Source organism: Myxine glutinosa, chromosome 1 (assembly GCF_964187855.1).
Source record: "Myxine glutinosa chromosome 1, kmMyxGlut1.1, whole genome shotgun sequence".
In the NCBI taxonomy this organism is placed as follows: Eukaryota; Metazoa; Chordata; class Myxini; order Myxiniformes; family Myxinidae; genus Myxine; species Myxine glutinosa.
This window is the reverse complement of record NC_136261.1, coordinates 171,802,489-171,824,087: the sequence shown is the minus strand read 5'-3', so window position 1 is coordinate 171,824,087 and position 21,599 is coordinate 171,802,489. Positions and strand designations below refer to the sequence as shown.

At 43.8% G+C, this 21,599-nt stretch overlaps 2 protein-coding genes across 5 annotated transcripts in view; one reads left to right on the top strand and one right to left on the bottom strand.

The window, feature by feature from the left end:
- LOC144892621 (uncharacterized) overlaps positions 1-21,599 on the bottom strand; it is a 41,234-nt gene that overhangs the window by 2,576 nt on the left and 17,059 nt on the right. The window contains exons 2-4 of one of the 2 annotated variants that reach the window (XM_078780031.1): positions 9,523-9,608; positions 794-966; positions 198-661 (exon numbers count right to left, since the gene is read on the bottom strand). In XM_078780031.1, coding sequence (XP_078636157.1) covers positions 198-661; positions 794-893 — 564 coding nt within the window. In that variant the 5' untranslated portion in view covers positions 894-966; positions 9,523-9,608. Of the gene's footprint in view, positions 1-197; positions 662-793; positions 967-1,096; positions 1,291-9,522; positions 9,609-21,599 lie in introns of those variants that run through there. The other variant, XM_078780028.1, reaches the window with a different exon arrangement.
- LOC137431226 (serine/threonine-protein kinase SIK3) overlaps positions 1-21,599 on the top strand; it is a 197,947-nt gene that overhangs the window by 170,276 nt on the left and 6,072 nt on the right. For all 3 annotated transcript variants that reach the window (XR_013623822.1, XM_068122328.2, XM_068122321.2), the window contains exons 19-24: positions 6,996-7,087; positions 9,716-10,037; positions 11,231-11,714; positions 11,874-11,922; positions 16,819-16,874; positions 19,650-19,761. Coding sequence is in view for 2 of the 3 variants with exons in the window: in XM_068122328.2 (XP_067978429.2) it covers positions 6,996-7,087; positions 9,716-10,037; positions 11,231-11,714; positions 11,874-11,922; positions 16,819-16,874; positions 19,650-19,761 (1,115 nt within the window). In the remaining variant the exon portion in view is untranslated. The remainder of the gene's footprint in view (positions 1-6,995; positions 7,088-9,715; positions 10,038-11,230; positions 11,715-11,873; positions 11,923-16,818; positions 16,875-19,649; positions 19,762-21,599) is intronic.

Below are 21,599 nucleotides of genomic sequence, written 5' to 3'. Positions count from 1 at the left end.
GGAAGGACTACAGGTGAAAATTATTCATGTGCTATAAATTGGCATATTTACAATCTTTACATTGTTCATTGATGTGCACTGTCTTTAATAAACAAATTTGGAGTTCAATCTTGTATCTCAATATAGCATGTACAGGACGCCATTTAAAAATACAACATAAAATACAAAAGCACTTGGGTATTGGATTACATCCTTACCTTGCCCTGTGAGGATGTTAGTGTGATCTTCTTGTTACTAGCCTCCATGGTCTTGAGTTTCTTTCTCTTGATTGGGTTGAAGAAGCTCTCAGGTTCTCCGCTTTCCAGGCGCCTGATGAAGTCAGCTTTCGCAGCTTTCCCCACAGCTTCTGCTTGTAACACATCCATCTCAACATCCATGGGGACGGGAGCACCAGAGGCCAGGCAGTAGAGTTTGTCCTTATCAATGATGGTGAACGGATTGGTGAAGTTCTTGATAGTAGTTAGGGTTCGCTGAACGGCCTCCTCGCCTTTTCTGATCTCTGCCTTCTCTAGTTCACGATGTCTCCCTGCTCTTGGGCAGTCTGGGTCATCGATGAGATCCACCATCTCAAGGGTCTTTTCATAGAACTGTGCCCGTGCTGTGGTTGTTCGGCACCATCTCTGGTATGCCCCAAACTGACTGTACAGGCCAGCAAAGCCACCTGAAAAGTGAACATATTTTAATTGCATAACCCAATCATTAAAAGGGAAATGTTTTGTAAGAGCAGTTTACATCATATAAAGCTGGTTTCTACAGTTTCAAATGTATAATGTACTGAAAGAAAATGATGTACCTGATGATTTAGCAAAGCGCATGAACGTTTCTTCCATTGTCTTGTCGACAGCACTGAGTGCCCCTGGTATCATCGAGCGAGCCACTGCGATTGCACCCATAGTAAGCAGGTCCTTGGCCCCTGGGTGCGTGCTTTCCAGATTTGTCAGGTGGACTTCCAGCCAAGTCAGATATCTGTAAAGTACAGAGAGGGAAATACTGTAGACATTTATTGGAATAGCTCCTCTCATAATACATGAACCCAAGTATCAATTAAAATCTACTCAGTGATGGTTATACATTTTACCATGTATGCTACACAAACCTGGTTCTACACTCCGTTTTCTTTTGGGCATGCTTGCTGTCGATGTCTACCATCACTGTTAAATGACAAATAAGAAATCACGAATGATGTTAAAAGTGCCTGTGAAAGGAGGCTCTGAGTTTTCAGTGAGGTAACAGAGGTTCTGAGTCATGTTCTACACTAGGGTACTTTTTAGCTGACTAAACCATGTTTAGTGGCATCAAAAGTGCTAATAGCTAAAACATCTAAATTCTTCCACACTAACGTTAGCTATCTAGGCCAATGAAACATTGTGCTAAGTTACTGTAGCTAGCTCAGCTGTCGTGCCTCTTTCTGGTTCAATTCATATACAGAAGTCAACAGATATGTCTCATGTTTGGCATTAACAAAAGTTTAAGTTACACCGACATTAGGAACATACTGTACATAGATGAGGCTAGCTTTAACGTTAGCTAACATGGTGCTAGCTGGCTCAGCTGTTATTCTGCCTGTTTATGATTTCATGCAGAAACTGAAATCAAGAGTGTGAGTAACATTATAGTTAGCATCTTACCTGGCTAGATTGGAGGATGAATACCAAGAACAACACACAGATGGAATGGAAGACTGAACTTTCAACTGAGGTATTCAATAACATCAACGTTACCAATTGATACGAGCGCGCGACATTACCAATTGATACGAGCGCGCGAGCGCGCATGTTACATGGATGGAAATGTAAAATGGCAGCTATAGCAGCACTAATTTGGATCTCTAGTCTGTCATTTCTGCACTGTGATTGGATAACATAAAAAAATATGTTTGGGAGTTAACAGCAGGAGTTGGTAGATTTTACGTGGGCTGGGTGAGAAACCTTTAAATAAGCAAGTGAAAATCTCTCGCAATACAAAGTCAATGGTGGGAAGAAAAGTTGAGTGGTACCAATGTTACTGCCAATGTCCCGCCCCTATGCAAGACTCAGGAGCATCTTGTTGACATTTAACCTTGAAAATACCTGGGTTTAGACCCCTTATGTACCATGTTAAGTTATCTGCAGTATTAACGTATCCTTATCATTTGTAAAACTGATTATTTTGTAATTACAGCATTAATATGCATACTAGTATACCATAGACACATGTAATCATGTTATGAATAGTTCTATCATGATCTATGCCCTTCAAAACATGGGTCTAGACACCTTCATTTTTCAATTATCTGCAATATTGGCTGAGATATGTCAAAAATCGTTTTTTTGATAATGGCAGCAGTAATTTGCATAAAAATGGTATGTGGGACATTTTTTCAGCTTGGGGCCATAGCTAGTCATTTTCTACACATTTTTTCCAATCTAGAAACACTGATTAGAAGTATATCTCCGGGGGGTGCAGGGGGACCTAGTCTTCCTACTAGACTATACAGTATATAAGCCGGGTGTTGGCTTAGCGGTTGGGGTGCAGGCTTGGGATCCTAGGATCCTGAGTTTGAATCCCAGTCAATCGCTGAATTAATGCCAGGGGGGTTGACTCAGCCTGTCATCCTTCCGAGGTCTACAAATTGAGTACAATCTTGCTGGGATGAATGATCCCGGTGTGTACCCCAATATAGAATAGGTACACCGTATCCCTGCGCAGCGTAAGAAGCAACTAGGGGTTGGCATCAGGAAGGGCATCAGGCCATAAAAACATTGCCTTAAAAAGGGAGCCATGATTGTCATGGGGTCCGCAAGGCGAACCCCCGCTCTAGCGAGGAAAAATGGCCTTAAAACGATCATTCATATATATATATATATGCCGATCACGAAGGCTTTAACTCCGAGGCGGAAAGTCAATGGCGGATTCCAAAACCTAAAGCCCCTAAGCACGCGGAATGGAGGGAAGCGGCGAAAGTCCCCGCAGCCTTGACTGTGAAATCAACCACCCGGTAAACTGCGTTCACATATTATGTACAAAAAGTAATATAAGGGTTTATTCAATGAAAGCAAGGACAGGAAAAGCACGCGTCGGTAATAAATATCCTAAATCGGGATCCCGCACACCGACTTCAGAAACACAACGAGGGGAATATGAATTAAAGAAAAGAACACGTCATGTAAAATGTATACGCGGAGCTCGGCTTATCTGTCTTTGTCGTCTTGTATTGTTTGCCATCCACCACGTCCCCGCTCGGCCCCGATACACCCACGAGGCCTCGCTCCAAGCTCCGATCCTCTCGCCGCCCACGAGGTCTGTGCACCAAGCTCCAAAGCACCCAACGCAGGCCAGCGGCTTCACACGAGGTCGATCCCCACACAAAGCACGAAAAGACAGGAACGGAGAGAACGCAGGTGTGTCTGCACGTCCCGTCCTTCCAACTCGCTTCTCAACTGCTCACTGCCAACTGCGCACTGCAAAACCAACTCTCGACCACGAATCCAACTGCTCTCGACTCAGGAATGTCACTCTCTACTGAACTGCCAGGGGCCAGGAGTGAACTCGTCTCAACTCAACACCAACTCGTGACTCATGGGCTGCGTGACTCTCAACTCCTCCTGCTCAACTCAGGATCAACTCGTGGTTCATGGGCTGCGCGACTCTCAACTCCTCCTGCTCAACTCATGATCAGATCTGAACTCTCCACTGCCCCTGGTAATGGCGTCCCGCCCCCGCTAATATCTCTGGCCGGTGACGTCAGCTTTGGCGCACTGTCCTGCCAATCAGAGCCTCCACCGACTCGCCGGCTCATCCAGGGGCACGCCCACTGCATCACTCTCACTCCCGCTCCTGCTCCTTGTGTTGTAGCACGTGCTATGCGAGGTGGATAGGCCTCGCGGAGGTGCAAATGGTGGTGGCCGTGTGGTGGTGTTCTCGCCCGATTTCTTCCTAAGTCATGTCAGGGGGGAAAGGGCGTCATTAATGTTGTACTAAGGGATCCTAACCAATGTCTATGTGGTCTGTAGTGCCATCAGGGACAAAGGTTTGACTACCAGGTGAGACATACAAGGGCTCTACTCATTAACCCCTACACTACCTATCACTCGAATCTCCTGGTAGATCCACAGTTATACACCTTAACCGACAAAACGCCTACACATGACTTATTACAGGAAGTGTTCCTTACCGCGACACACGAAGCATGGTACCTACTCAGATCTACTCTGCTCTACATACATCACGACCCAAATTCGTAACAATATATATATATATATATATATATATATATATATATATGTATATATATATATATATATATATATATATATATATATATATATATATTGCTACGGTTTTGAGATTTGCACATATTGATCATTAAAGGTTAAAGGGTTGCCCCCCATAGTTAGTTCCACGAGCAACACGTAGGCCCACTTGTAGTATTAGTTATGTCATAGTATGTGTAAGTATAGGCCATTTCCCCTATTAATATCTGCGTTGTGTAAAGACATGAGATTAGGTCCCGCTCATTTTTGCGTTCCCCCTCCAATTCCACCTCTATGGGCGTAATTGATCCCATGCCCCATTTGGCTGCCCGCTCAGTTGTTACGCTTTGGTTGCCCGCAGCATTTGCTGCCCTTTGCTCGCTCAAGAGTCGAGTAACACGAGGTAGGCCTGAGAAGGAGGAGCGCGGGGTCGGGGTGGGGGCAGCGCCAAGATCGGAGCGTCAGAGGCGATGACGGTAAGAGCCACCAGCCAACCAGGGCTCGAGCGGCATGGCGTTAGGGGGCGTGGAGAGGTTCTCCTGGTGAACCTCTCTGGTGAGTTCAAGAAGGTTCGTGGGGCGTACCTATATAAGTCGCTGCACAATGCCCTTGAACAGAACTTGTTGGGAGAGGGCTTGGTGAGAGGATTCGCAGAGGAGAGAAAGGACTTGAGGGGGCGAGCGCATTGTGAGCACTTGCTACAGAGAGGACTTGTCGGCAGGAGAACTTGACTCGCATCACTCGCTTTGAGGCTTTGAACTGTACCTCGCATCACTCGCTTTGAGGCTTTGAACTGTACCTCGCATATAACGTACGCGCCAGAGGAAAAGAAGAAGAAGAGGCGTTGGCGGTACGAGTACACGGCTGCAGCCAGACGCGCCGGTGGCGAATAGCGCCTACTTCAGCCACGCGAGTAGACGCGGATAAGCCTGCCAGTGATTAAACGCCAGAGCCCACACCCTACCGTTCGCCCCGTAATAACCTTGTGCGTCCAAATGCCACGCGGAGAGCTCCTGCCTTCTCTACTTACCATCTGCACGGGACAAGCCGGAGACCGGAGGGCGCTGCACGGGAGGCCTCCCTGGACGCGGACCATCATCCTGCAGCTGCAAGCCCCGTGTGAGTGTGTGTGTGACGGGCCCGTTTGTCCTGGGTATTAAGTAAGAATGTTTAAGGCTGCACGGTGTCCCCTTTTTCTCTGAACCATTGTGAATAGTGTAAATAAATCTGTTCTTCCTTTTTCCAATTCGACCGCTTTTGTGATTTATCCATTGACTAATCGTGGCACGAATAAGATCGCTAGAACCGGGTTCACTATCTAAATGGCACGGATGGCGTGTACGCACCGCTCGGCGTCTCAACATGCGTGGTTCATGCGGGGCTTATTTCCTCGTTTCAGGGCAGCGCGAGTAATTAGGTAATAGTGAATTCTAGTCCTAATACCCGATTTCACGCTGTCCGAAAGGGACGTCATAGGTCCTGGGTCCCGTCAGGCCAGTCAAAGACAAGGTGAATAATCCCACACTTGGTAAGGGGAGAAGGCTGGCGGAAGATCCGCAACAATATATATATATATATATATATATGAATGACTATATGTATATATATATATATATATATATATATATATATATGAATGACTATATGTATATATATAGTCGTATATATATATATGTATATATATAGTCGTATATATATATAGTCATATATATATATTTATATATATATATATATATATATAGTCATATATATATATATATAGTCATATATATATATATAGTCATACGAATACGCATTAAGCGGGCGTCATACGCATTAAGCAATGACGCCCGCTTAATGCGTATATATACATACGCATTAAGCGGGCGTCATTGGCAAAATTGTTCCAGTCGTTTTCAGCATTTCTGCATGTTGATGCAAAATGTTGGAAAAACCTGGATATGATGTAGAAAGAGTTCGCTATTGGGTTATGCTGTATACAACAACAACATGCATTTTAAGGCCATTTTCCCTGCAAGAGCGGGGGTTAGCCTTGCGGTCCCCATGACAATCTTCTCCATTTTGCCCTATTTTCTGCATCTCTCCTTGTTAACCCCCTTGCCCGCATTTCTTCTTCCACCATCTTTAGCCAAGTCTTTCTCGGTCTTCCCCATCCTCTACTTCCTTCTACATTAATTTCCATCACTCTTCTCAACCAGTCACTTTCCTCCTTCCTCAACACATGACCAAACCATCTCAACCTGTTCCTCTTCACAGCATCAATCACAGGCTCTATTCCCATCATCTTTTGCAATTCATCATTTTTCTTCCTCTCTCTCAACGATACTCCTCACATCCACCGAACCATTTGCATTTCCACCCTTTCCAGCCTTCGTTGCTGCTCTACGTTCATTACCCATGTCTCGCTCCCATAAATCATAACACTTCTCACACATGCAGCAAACACCTTTCCCTTCAGCTTCAACGACACCCCCCTCCTCGTCAGCACGCCACTCAGTTCCCGAAACGCCTTCCATGCACATCTCACTCAAGCAACCGTTGCCGAGTCTGAGCCACCTTCTCCATTCAGCATGTCTCCGAGGTAGCAAAATGTTTTCACACCTTCCAGCTTCACGCCGTCTCCAAGATCCAACTTGGGTTATGGTTATGCTGTATAGCAAAATGATTTTTTTGAATGGTGGACATATCAACAAGACATTATGGAAGGTGGAGGAATGGTAGGTGAAAGTTGAAATGTTTGTGATAGTCTATACTTTGTTTCAGCTTGAAGCTACATGCTGGGCAGCCGAATAGTCCACCTCCTACTGCCTGCAGCCCTCCTCACAGAACATGCAGCCCCTTGCTTCAGCCTCCAAGTAGGATCTTTGCCTCATAATTTGGATTGGGAGGAGGGGGGGAATCTATTTTTGGCAGGGATATATATATGTGTGTGTGTGTGTGTGTGTGTGTGTGTGTGTGTGTGTGTGTGTGTGTGTGTGTGTGTGTGTGTGTGTGTGCGTGCGTGCGTGCGTGCGTGCGTGCGTGCGCTGTATTTATGTATATATGGGTAGTCCCCCCAACCCCTGGGAGCCCCGATGATGTCAAATCGAAAATTTGAAGCCGAAGCGATTGTGCAGGCTTCTATCTTATATTCATGTGTCAGGTTACAGAACAATCAGCGGGGTGATAAAGCAGTAGAAGCAAAAATAGCAAAAGGTTAACAGATGACCGGATGGGCAGATTGACATCCGGACATCACAACCCATTTCATAAGTTAATCTCTTCGAGATTGAGATGATATGACCTATAAGTAAAATGAAAATGAAAAATAACCAATCAACAGCTTTTGAAACAGCACAGGAAGTGGCTGCCTTAAACGGGAGACAGACAAACGCACGGACAGACAACACGATTTGCATTGTATAAAAAAAAATTTTCTTGTTGACCTTAAGAAAAAGGTGGGGATTAATTGTGGTAATGAAATATGCTGTTATATTGGTAGTAGGAAATACCATGTTTTTTTCAAGCTATCACCGCTCAATCCTGTGGAAACTTTTTGTCATATATAATGTAAGTGCACTAACAGTCAATGCACAGTCACGTGAAAAAGTAAGTACACCCCATGTAAAGTTTTGACTTTTTCAACCTATTTCAACATACAGCTATTTGATATTCATTTCAACAATATTGATAGATAAAGGTAATATAATACAACAAATATCATGAAACATTTACATTTTGTAGTCCATTGTATAATTTAAATAAACATAAATGCAAATTTTGCATGTGGAAAAAGTAAGTACACCCCTGGCTCTAATAGGTGGTATTGCCCCCTTCGGCAGAAACAACCTCAAGTAGGCGTTTCTTATAACTATCTACCAGTCTCTGACATCGACTGGGAGAAATTTTTGCCCACTCCTCCATGCAAAATTATTTCAGCTGTGCGATGTTTGAGGGGTTTCTTGCATGCACAGCTCATTTGAAATCCCCCCACAACATATCGATGGGATTTAGATCCGGGCTTTGACTTGGCCATTCCAGAACTCTCCATTTCTTTCTTTTCAGCCATTCATTGGTGGATTTACTGGTATGTTTAGGGTCATTGTCATGATGCAAGGTCCACCTTCGGTTGAGCTTCAACTTTCCGACAGATGGCCTCACATTATCCTCAAGCGCCCTCTGGTACAATGAAGAATTCATAGTGGATTCTATGATGGTGAGCTGCCCAGGCCCTGATGCAGCAAAGCTGCCCCAAACCATAATATTTCCACCACCATGCTTTACAGTTGGTATCAGGTTCTTGTGGTCAAATGCTGTCTTTGGTTTTCGCCAAACATGTCTTCTGGTACTGTGGCCAAATAGCTCGACCTTTGACTCATCTGTCCAGAGCACATTGTTCCAAAAGTGCTGGTCTTTGCCTTGGTGTTCATTGGCAAACTTTAGTCTTGCCCTGATGTTCTTTCTGGACAGCAAAGGTTTCCTCCTGGCACACCTCCCATGTAGATTAAATTTGTGCAGCCTCTTTCTAATGGTAGAGTCATGCACTTTGACAACAGTGGCACGAGCTACCTGTAGGTCCCGTGATGACATTCTGGGGTTCTTAGAGACTTCTTTCAGCATCTTGCGGTCTGCTCTCGGGCTGAACTTGCTGGGGCGGCCTGGCCTGAACAAGTTGGCAGTTGCTTGGAATCTTCTCCACTTGTAGATGATCTTCCGGACAGTCGAATGATTGATTTCAAATTGTTTGGAGATCTTTTTAAATCCCTTCCCAGACTCGTAGGCATCCTATAACCTTCTTGCTGAAGGCCTCGGAGAGCTCTTTTGATCTAGTCATGGTGTCGCCGCACACTTCAACAACAAAGAGCAAACCAAACTAAATGTCTGAGGTTGAAATAAGACAGGTTCCTTCAAGATCCTCTCTAACGATGTTCTCATCATTTGCACCTGAGCTGGTGCACCTGATTCTAATTTTAGGTATTTGAAGTGGTGATAAATGTAAGGGTGTACTTACTTTTTCCACATGCGAAATTTGCATTTATGTTTATTTAAATTATACAATGGACTACAAAATGTAAATGTTTCATGATATTTGTTATATTATATCTCCTTTATCTGTCAATATTGTTGAAATGAAGATCAAATAGCTGTATGTTGAAATATGTTGAAAAAGTCAAAACTTTGCACGGGGTGTACTTACTTTTTCACGTGTCTGTAATTAAATTGCTTACAATTTACGGACAAAATGAAACTTTGTCGTGTTGCATGTTTTTATCAAAAGTTTATTCATATGCAATACTTGGATGTTTCTGACCTTAAGTCTGTTGAGATCGGCTTATTGACCAGAAAATCCCCACAGAGCTGAGAAAGCTATCTTCTGTGATGCAAAAAACGTTTTACCTGTGGTGGGAGGGTGAGAGGGGAAAAAAAGGATGACTATCATCTGCTGAGTGACAGTATAAGTAAAACAACAACTAATATTATTTTTCTCTATTTTTCTCTTCCAGCTTCCCCCCATCATTTTAATACCCCACTCAACACACCACCTCTTCAAACACACTCTCTCCACTCCCCTGCCTCGTTCCCTCGGTTTGCTTGTGAGGGAGGAAGTGAAAGATTGACTTTCGAATTGCCTACATCATCCTCATCTCAATCACCTTCTACCTGCTACGTTGGCTCCTTAGATGGAAGAGACTGTGTTGTGAGGGCAAGTGCAGGTGGATACCCCTCCTCACCAGGTTTGAGTTGTGTTGTGGCATCAGGATGTGGATCTGGGGGAAGCACTTCGCTCAACAATCACCTGAGTCCGGAGATCACAGAAAGACAGAGGTGGGGGTCTCTGGAGTTGACTTTCCAAAGATTAAAAGATTGGGTTAGGGGTGTTTAGGGCAGACAAAGCATCATTTGATGATCATGTATTGATTTGATGATGAATGGTGAGAATACGATTGGTGGTGTAAGTTGTTCTTCTGTTTATTCATCTCCTTTTCTGCGGCACTTAACATTCTCCGACTTGTAGTTGATACGGGAATTGTTGCAAACTGGCAACTTGTTAGTTCATTGAGAGCTGGGCTTCAATTTTCGGTGGCATTTAAAATGAGAAAAATGTTCGTTTCATGCTTTCCACAACCCTTACTCTCAATGAGCAATTTGGTAATCTCAATTGTCTCAATTTGATAATCGGGACGCCTCCATCCCAGACCCAAATGTAAGCTGAGCTATGAGTAATCAATGAACACAACAACCTTCAATTGGAACATTGTGCTGACTGGCAACTCCACATCGTAATTTTTTTTTGGATCCTTAGAAATAGAGTGTGTTTGTGTCATTTTCAAATAATAAATGATGCAGGTAAATTGTAAAGGCCATGTAGCGTGTCGTTTGAATTTTGTTTTCTGGAAATCCATTAGTTTATTTTATATATAAAACAACGTATGTGAAATTCAGTGTAATAGCACACAGGCTGAAGTTGTACCATTTTACTTATTCAACAGGTACTTGATAGTTTAACTATGCCAAACTAATAGCCAAGTACAGTACAATGGTCGGACCCATAATCATCCAGAACATCCTCCTGTAACAGGGGAAGGGAATAAGAGTCGACCATAAAATATGTCCGAATATTTCTCTCTGTCAACCAACTTCTGGCACAATTGACACTTTCCGCTCTTCTCGAAGTGGTGATGTGGATCGAGCAAGTCACTACAACCTAAGGGCCACTGTCATACATGCGTGCTCTCAAAATCAGGGTTGCCCAGTATCCTCGCTCGTCGAGGTCATCGTTGCTTTTTCTTCTTTTTTTCTGTTTTCTTTTTGAGTTGATTTGTTAAATATGCTGAAATGTACATGTTGAACAAAGAGATTAACAAGTGAAAGGAAAATGAGGATATAGCCTGAGCTGGTGTAACAAAAAAAGTTTGTTATGTAGTTATAATGGATGAAGGAAATGGAACACAAATATCAACTTCACTTTGATATCCCTCCCCCCTTTGTTCTTGCTGTCCCTCTCCTTATCACTCCAGATTTCAGAATCTTCCTCCCCTCCCTTTCGACCAAAAAGTACTTCCTCCTCTTTATCCTTCAACTCGAGTCCAATCAGCCCCTAAATCAGATCGGCCCATCTCCAAATATGCTGTAAATCTTATTCCTCCCTGGAGAGTGCGTGAAACGGAGAGAGAGAGCACAACTCCCTCCAATGCCTGTGTTTCAGGATGCTGCTACTCTACTTCTGCGGCAGCTTCACCCAACTCTAATCTCTCGCAATTTGTTCCCCTCGTCCCACATCAGCAACTGTATCTAGGAGTTGCACACAGGAGTACCATGGGCTATTTAGGCTTTGACCTTTCCCCACCGTTGGGATTTGGTAATGCGGCGCCTCCCTCCCAGACCCAAACTTCCCTTTCCAATCCACAGTCCTCTACAGGTTTTGGGATACAGCAAGGAGATGAAACAGGGGAGAACATTGAAAAACAGAGGCTGGGGAGGCAAGGGAATGAGGCCTGGGAGGTAAGGGAGCAGCATCAACTGTCGATCTGATTGAAAAATCTGCCATTTTATTGAATTGCTCTGTTTTAAAGTCTCGAGCTTAATTACTTTAATTTTAGATATAAAAAGAAAAATATATCTTGTTTCTTATCTCAACTTTTTCGCCCTTCTGTTTATCAGCTACCACCTTCCTCCTTTGTGTCATCCAACATGACATCACATGTGCTTGGTAAGTTTGTCTCACGTTGTTTTTTAAATCTTCAAATTACCTCCTACCACACTACCTGACCAACAAAATATAACATTTTACAGGCAAAGCACACACACACACACACACACACACACACACACACACACACACACACACACGACGAAACTGATGGAACAAATATAAAGTAAACCCCTTGTTCAGAATCACAATTAAACTTATCTATCTAATCTTATTCATTCACATGGGAACACGGGACAGACACGGCACAAGATTAATGAGACAGCTTAGAGAGTGTAAGCTGAGCCGTGAGGAAATGTTTTTTTTTATTCTTTCCTTGAAACCAGATCCAGCTATCAATCAGACTCGTAATTGATATTGAACCAAACTGAAGACTCTCGGAGACGAATTGTATAATACGTTCAACAGCAAGGATGGGGTGGGGGGGGGGTGGAGGGGGGAGGTTGAGTGGACAGAGGAGGCGAAAAATATATATTTTGTGTCGCAAGTTGTGACCACAGCAGGTCATTCTTTTTCATGTCTGTTCCTCACAATTTTATTTATTTATTGTGCCAGATGGCATCAGCTCACGAGTCCTAAAAACCTGTTCTCCTGCCACTGCGCTGGTCTCTGCCCTTTTCACCCTATCATTTGTCCTCTGTAATCTTTCGTCTGCTTGGAAGTCAGCCAGCATCACGGCATTACATAAAAAGGTGCAAAAACGGATTACCTTAACCACAGACCAATTAGCTTACTTCCAATCATCGGCAAGGTCATCGAGTCAATCATCACAGTTAACATAAAATCATTCCTTTTCTCACATGACCTCATCTCAGATCATCAATTCGGATTCAGACCTGGTCAGTCCACCTTGCACATGCTGCTTCTAGTCTCCCAACAATGGATGGAGGCCCTCAATATCAGACATGAGATCATGGACGTCTCTCTGGACATATCTAGAGCTTTCGATACATTGTGGCATCCTGCCTTGCTCTCCAAACTGTCTGCCTATGGAATCCAAGGTCAACTCCATTTTTGGATTCCTGACTTCCTCCACTCTAGTGACCAATGTGTGGCTCTCAACGGAACCCTTTCTTCTCCTCTCCCTGTCAAGGTTGGAGTGCCACAGTGTTCTACGCACCGTCCTATTCCTAATCTTCATCAACGATCTCTCTGACTCTCTGGAAAACCCTCTATTTCTTTGCTGACTCCACTCTCTGCAGTGACATCTCTCATCCTTCTAACAGACAGGCAGCAGCCTCTTCCCTCTCTTCAGACCTTGAAGAAATCACAAACTGGTTAAAACACTTGGAATATGTATTTTAATCTGGAAAAATCCCACACACTCAATCTCTTTCCCCGAAAGGACAGTACTGCAAATCCTCCCATCTACTTTCTCAACAACCCTTTCAAAGAATTTCAGCCACTCAAGCTCTTGGGTCTCACTCTCAGCCATGATCCCTCTTGGGTAAGTCATATTTCAAATTTGGCCTCCAAAGCCAGATGCCAACTGAACATCCTCCTTCTGCAAAGTCCTTCCTTGCCACACCTGAGCTCCGATCCACCTACTACAAGGCTTTCATCTGCAGCTTGATGGATTTCTGCTCTCTCCTCTGGTGGAATTCTGTTCTCCCCTCTGAGCTGGCTCCCCTGCTTCACACCTTCCTCTGTTTAATGCCATGGAAAACAAGCCCTTCAAGATCATTGGAATCTCTCACAATGTGAAGCTATGTCTATGGGCCCATCACTTCGCCATCGGCGACAGGTCAGTGGTGTCCCTGTCTCCTTCCGCCTCCTTTCTGGTCTTGCACCCTCTGCCCAGGTTGCACCCGCCCCCCCCCCCCCCCCCACCAACCACCAAGTATCTGCGGGATGCACATAGTCCACCAGCTGTTATCTGTTCTGTGTTATAGCTCTTCCATGAGCCTTGACTATGTATGCAAAAAAAAAAGATGTTAATTTCACAACATCCTATATTCAACGTTCTTTTAATTTTAAGCCTCAAAATATAGTTGCTTCCCTTTCCTAAAGTAATAAACTTCACCCATAAGCAACAGACCGATTTCCTGACTACCTGGATCATCAGCTGGGCACCGTTCTTTCTTGGGGTTTTGATCCTTTCAGCACAGAACCTCTCCAAACAGCAGATCCGCAACCTCAGCCGTGGATTCACATCAGGGGATTACCTACATCAATTGATCCACAACCTCAGCCGTGGATCCACATTAGTGGATTACCTACATCAATTGATCCACAACCTCAGCCGTGGATCCACATCAGTGGATTACCTACATCAATTGATCCACAACCTCAGCCGTGGATCCACATCAGTGGATTACCTCCATCAATTGATCTACAACATCAGCCATGGATCCACAATTGTAGAGTACCCACATCAATTGATCCACAACCTCAGCCATGGATCCACATCAGTGGATTACCTACATCAATTGATCCACAACCTCAGCCATAGATCCACAATTGTAGAGTACCCACAATTGTCGAGTGTCTACATCAATTGATCCACAACCTCAGCCATGGATCCACAACAGTGGATTACCTACATCAATTGATCCACAACCTCAGCCATGGATCCACAATTGTAGAGTACCCACAATTGTAGAGTACCCACATCAATTGATCCACAACCTCAGATGCGTCCAAGCTGTCATTCAACCCACCAATGCAACATTACTATTCAAACTTCTTCATATATTATCACATATTCATAATTCTCATTGCACATTCCATTCTATGACGATACATTAAATCTTCTTCATATATTATCTTATTCATCCCCTCCCTTTCATATACTAGCCTTCATATACTATTCCTTCATATACTATCGTAGCCTTTATATACTATTCAAACTTCTTCATATATTATCACATATTCATAATTCTCATTGCACATTCCATTCTATGACAATACATTAAATCATGTACACCTCACCTTAAAGGGCCACAGACACAGAACATCATGTTTGGTTTAATTGATAGGTATTTCTTCACTTAACACTTAATCGTTGTTGTTTTATTGAATACATATCTCGGAAGGAAGATATTAATGTTTTTGGGTGTCCCTTTATGCTCGATTGGCCCCAACGCCCAAAAACGCCGATTTTATTACCCACGTGACCTGCTACGGCATTAAGCATTTTTTGCTGCGGGTAGTTTTTATAATGATTTTGACTATCAGAGGAATCCTGATCAGAAAAATCTTCATCAAATTCACTTTCTGACAAGTCTGGAGCGAGCTGTGTGGCCATTATCTGTTGTGTACTGAGACAACCTTGCCTTTGATTACGTCATGCAGATGACGTCATGACCATTGGTACTCGTTTGCTATTTGACCACAACACCTCAAAAGAATTATTAGAATTAAAAACCATTAACCAACACATCCATAAACCCCACTTACCTCTGAATCAAACCTTGAAATCTGGAGTGAGTTCAGTTCAGGGTGAGGCGGAGGCAAATGCACAGGTGTTCAATGGTTAAAACAGAGCGATGGCGTGATTTTATTTTGTTAATTGTTGAGAATGCCGACTTGCACACATATGTGGAGCCAAACATGGTCAGAATGTTAATCGCCACCTTCCTCAGTTGTCGCTAATTGGAATCGAGCACAATTGCTGTCCAAAACGTCTCTATTGTAGCATTTGAGTGTCGCAACTTCAGCACTTCATGTGCTTTCAGATCTGTAAGCTCCAGCTGTAGCCTTTGTTGTTGCTTGTTCACACCAGGTGCCACTTGCTTGTACAACAAACGGATTCTGTACAAACACAAATAAGTCCTTAATTTTTGCAAAGTCGCTGAATCTGTGCTGAAAGTTTTTCAGAAGAGTTTCCACAACTGATGACAAGGTGCCGCAGCAACGTAGGAAAATGCAGCATCTCCCTCGTTCCGCCAGATCATTTTTGAAGAGGATCAGCTTGTTTTGAAATTCACCGACACTGCTATAGAGATCCACCACACTGTGAAAAATCTTCGACCATGTAGCTTTTCATTTTCATTACAGCCACAATATTAAATTAATTTTAATAATGCTAACTTGATTATATTGATATCGAATCAGATTACACTGAAAATTATGTTTTATTTTTACAAAATTTTAAACATTCTCTCGGTCCATTCAAAAGTGTCTGGTGGTCCGTATTCGGAACGCGGTCCGGCTATTGACTACCGCAGTTGGAAGATCCAGCCATTATTGTACAATTAATTGTATTGTTTGTGTTACTGTACAATGTAGTCGTGACTGTTCTCTCTCTCTCTCTCTCTCTCCCCCTCTCTCTCTCCCCCTCTCTCTCTCCCCCTCTCTCTCTCCCCCTCTCTCTCTCCCCGTCTCTCTCTCCCCCTCTCTCTCTCCCCCTCTCTCTCTCCCCGTCTCTCTCTCCCCCTCTCTCTCTCCCCCTCTCTCTCTCCCCCTCTCTCTCTCCCCCTCTCTCTCTCCCCCTCTCTCTCTCCCCCTCGCTCTCTCCCCCTCTCTCTCTCCCCCCCTCTCTCTCTCCCCCTCTCGCTCTCCCCCTCTCTCTCTCCCCCTCTCGCTCTCCCCCTCGCTCTCTCCCCCTCTCTCTCTCTCCCCCTCTCTCTCTCCCCCTCTCTCTCTCCCCCTCTCTCTCTCCCCCCCTCTCTCTCCCCCTCTCTCTCTCCCCCCCTCTCTCTCCCCCTCTCTCTCTCCCCCTCTCTCTCTCCCCCTCTCTCTCTCCCCCTCTCTCTCTCCCCCTCTCTCTCTCTCCCCCTCGCTCTCTCCCCCTCGCTCTCTCTCCCCCTCTCTCTCTCTCCCCCTCTCGCTCTCTCCCCCTCTCTCTCTCTCCCCCTCTCGCTCTCTCCCCCTCTCTCTCTCCCCCTCTCTCTCTCCCTCTCTCTCTCCCCTCTGTTTGTTGATGAACATTGTTCTGTGTGTTTTTGTCTACAGATTTGCCAGTGGAGAAGAGGCTGAAGACTGGAAGTTGCACACAACAAGATGGAATAGTGAGAGAAATAACTTTTTAGAAGGAGCAGAGGCTGCATAAGGAATTTACGAAAGGTTAAACTAGTGAAGGAATTGTGTGTGTGTGTGTGTGTGTGTGTGTGTGTGTGTGTGTGTGTGTGTGTGTGTGTGTGTGTGTGTGTGTGTGTGTGTGTGTGTGTGTGTGTGTGTGTGTGTGTGTCGCTGCACCATTACGTGCTTTAGATCACGTAAAAATAAATAAATTTAAAACTTTGCACAGCACTGCATACAGTGTGTATACATATATACAGTGCCTATACAAAGTCTACACCCACTTTCAAAATTCTCACATTTTGCTGCCTTATAGCCTGGAATTGAATTGCATTAAATCAGACTTTTTCCACCTTTATTTAAACATCGTAACCCACAACTTCCAAGTGAAAAACAAATTTTACAAATCTCAGAAAATTAATTTAAAATACAAAACCAGAATATCTTGGTTGGATAAGTGTCCACCCCCCTGAGTTAATACTTTGTGAAAGCAACTTCGACAGCAATTACAGCTGTGAGTCTGTTGGGATAGGTTTCTACCAACTTTGTACACCTTGATTGGACAATATTTGCCAATTCTTCTGTACAAAACTGTTCAGGCTCAGTCAAGTTACGTGCGGAGCATTGATGGACAGCAATCTTCAAGTCATGCCACAGATTTTTCATTGGATGTAGGTCGGGACTCTGCCTGAACCACTCGAGGACATTTATCTTTTTGTTCCTTAGTCACTCCAGTGTAGCTTTGGCTGTGCGCTCCGTGTTGTTGACATGCTGAAAGGTGAACTTCCGTCCCAATTTCAGCTTTCTTGCTAAGGGCAGCAGGTTTTCCTCTCTGGTTTTTCTGTCTTTATTCCATCAATTTTCCCTTCTATCCTGACACGTGCCCCAGTCCCTGCTGATGAGAAACATCCCTATAATGTGATGCTGTCACCACCATGCTTCACAGTAGGGGTGGTGTTCTTTGGGCGATGTGTTGTGTTGGGTTTGCGCCAAACGGAACATTTTGCATTAAGGCCATAAAGTGCCATCTTGGTTTCGACAGACCACAAAACCTTTTGCCACGTGGCTTCAGAATCTCAGGGGTGGGTTTTTGCATACCTCGAACGGGACTCAAGGTGGGCTTTTTTGAATAATGGCTTCCTTCTTGCCACCCTACCGTACAGGCCAGACTTGTGGAGTACTGGGGATATTGTTGTCACATGAACACAGTGACCAGTCTTTGCCATAAGAGGTAGCTCTTTCAAAGTTGCCATCGGCCTCTTGGTGGCCTCTATGATCAGTCTCCTCCTTGCTTGGACGAAACTTGGTGGACCGGTTGGGTGTCTGACAAGGACGATTCGATTCGATTCGATTTTGGTGAAGATCTGAATATTAATCTGTCATGAGAATTATTTAATTTTTTGAAGTGATTCTTCACCATTGGAAGATGGGACCAAAAACGATACAAAGCAGGATATCTCAAAAAGTTATGGATGGGGTTGGACGAGATTTGCTGGACAGGTTGGGTGTGTGACGAGGAAGAATCGATTCAATTTTGGTGAAGATCCGGATCCGGATCCAGCTGGTAGAATTTTTAAGTGATTCTTCGCCATTGAGCGATATGACCAACCAGGCTGGTGGAATCCTACCTTTCTCTACTGAGTATGCTCTCTACTGAGTGCCGTTCTCGTTCACAAATTGCTATTATAACAGGGAGTGGACACTTATCCAACCAGGATATTCTAATTTAGTATTTTTAATTAATTTTCTGAAATTTGTAGAATTTGTTTTTCACTTGGAAGTTGTGGGTTACGATGTGTAAATAAAGGTGGGAGAAGTCTGATTGAATGCATTTTAATTCCAGGCTATAAGGCAACAAAAGGTGAAACATTTGAAAGAGGGTGTGATATATATGTGGAGATACTGAATGCTCCCAACTTGGACCAACACCGTGATGATGTCATGATTGCAAACCCAGAAGAGCACCGGGCAGTTCAAGAAAACAAAGTCAAAAGCTGTCAGCAAGTAGATGAAAAGCGAAGCTGCCGACCTGGTTTCGCCCTTGTTTGGGCTCGTCAAGGCAACATTTCGCTGTTTTATCCACCTAGTGACTTTGAAGCCTTTCGGCTTATTCACTGGCTAATGATGCCCCACTAAATGTGACCCGTGAGGCCAGATTGTATTTGGGACGCACAAGTGCCATCTGACACATGGGCACATTGTGCTACATTCACCAATCACAGCAAGGAAGCATCGTTGTTGTTGTTAAGCAGTCAGGAGATCATACAAATGGAAGTACTGAATACTCCGAACTAAACAACAGTTCTGGGTTTGCAGTCATGACGTCGACGTGATGACATGTTCACGGCATTGGAATGTGGACCTTCACATATATTGATGGATGGATATAGATAGATACAACTTGTGTAAGCGGAGGAGGATTAATTTTCCAACAAGATATTGATCCAAAACGTATTCCCAATATCATAAAAATGCATTTGGGGAACGAGGTTCCAGCTGGTGTGCTCCGAGTGTTAGAATGGCCACCCCAGAGTCTGGCCACGAGTCCCATCGAGGCCATATGCGATTACCTGGAAACAGAGAAAAACAAGAGGAACCCAACAAACCTAACAGAACTGTGGAATGTACTACAGGATATTTGGCACAATATTCCTGTAAGAGTGCTTCAGTCCTATACAGGAAGACATGTACTGTATGTATGTATTTTGTGTGTGTTTGAGAAACCAAATACCCCTTCCTTCTCTGTCTTACACCTTCTAATCTAGGGGCTTCCAATCTGCCTACTGGGGGAGACAGGAGAATCATCAGGCGAAGGGGTGCTTGGCTCTCCTGGTCCTCACTCAAACCAAGATTTGGGGGGTCTTCGTGATTCAGAAGGTTATCCAAAACCCTCATATCACCTGCTGTCATTAAGTTTAAATGTCATCAGCAGTGAATGTTTTTGTTTTTTTAAAGAAACACAGTGTAGCCCCATTTATAGCATTGTTTCGTGAATCGTTATTGAAAATTTTCAGTGTCACTAGTCTAACAAAAATGGATCCCTGATATCCAGGAGGTTGCAAATGCAGTGTGAGCGTACTGCCACTTTACGACGAGATAATAAATGTAATGTCTCTTATTGAGTTATGGTGATGAATGCTGACCATAGCATTTCCCTCCATGGAATGTAGACATTTCCAATTAAAAACCAACAATGGCCACACATCACAGTGTAAGATAGCATGATACAAAGTAGACCACGAGGGACGGCACACACATTGATGAATCACCCTGCCCGTGAAACACCAGATCACAGTTTATAGCTGGATCGGGATTCCAACCCAGGCTTAGAGATTAGTGTGCGTACTTTTCGCCTGGTTGTATGATACACAACTGGTTGCACTGGCTTTAAGCCATGGAATTGTTTACTTCCACGTTTCTGTACGGAATGTACCGAACAGCAGTCCACCTCACTTTGGCTGATGATTTCGCTGAGGTATGAAAGTTATCTTCACTGACCCAATTACATATTACTCCATACTGTTTTGATGGATCATGGTTTTTTGTTTTTTCCCCTTTTCACTCTTTGTTGAATGAAAATGTTGATTGGTCATTTTGACATCACCAAATTGGTCACTATACTGTTTTTCTCAAAACTCAATGTTTTTTTATTCGGTCAATGTACAACCAGCAATCGAGCATTGTCTATCCCGGGGCTTATTAAAGCATAGCTACACAAGTTACACACGAACACACCACACCGCAAAATGTGACTGGCTCTTCGCTCCTATCTCTCTCTCTCTCTCTCTCTCTCTCTCTCTCTCTCTCTCTCTCTCTGTCTCTGTCTCTGTCTCTGTCTCTCTCTCTGTCTCTCTCTGTGTCTCTCTCGCTCTCTCTCTCTCTCTCTCTCTCTCTCTGTCTCTGTCTCTGTCTCTGTCTCTCTCTGTGTCTCTGTCTCCTCCAGTTTGCCACTTGTATAGACAGCTTATGAACATTCCTAAAAGCCTCCCCCCTCTTGTAAACCACTTGTAAATATGAGATGGTTCGAAAACTAGTTAAGCAGCCAGAAACTGCTGGTTACTACAAGAGGGCTCCTTATCTGGAAGCAGGAATAACTTTCCTGAATACTTGTGATCTTCCACAGGCTGGAAAATCCAACTTCAATATCAACACTTCTCACCTTTTTGCTGTACTCTACATTTACAGTTAATGTCTTGCCTCAACAAGCAACACAATCATATACTGTGCCTTCAGAAAGTATTCACACCCCCTGAATGTTTTCACCTTTTGTTGTGTTGCAGCCTGAATTTAAAATGGATTAAACTGAGATATTTAATCACTGATCTGCACATAATACCCCATAATGTCAGTGGATTTTTTAAAGAAATATTTACAAAATAATTAAAAATAAAAAAAATTAATATCTAATTTAGAAAAGTATTCAACCCCTTGAGTCAATACTTCATAGAAGTGCCTTTGGCAGTGATTACAGCTACAAGTCTTCTTGGGTATGTCTGTATCAACTTTGCACATCTGCAATCTTCAAGTCTTTCTTTCCACAGATTCTCAGTGGGATTCCACTCTGGGCTTTGGCTGGGACACTCAGGGACTTTCATGTTCTTGTTCTGAAGCCATTCCAGTTTCTTTGGCTGTATGCTTGGGGTCATTGTCCTGTTGGAATGTACATCTTCGCCACAGTCTAAGGTCTTTTGCTCTCTGAAGCGGGTTCTCCTCAT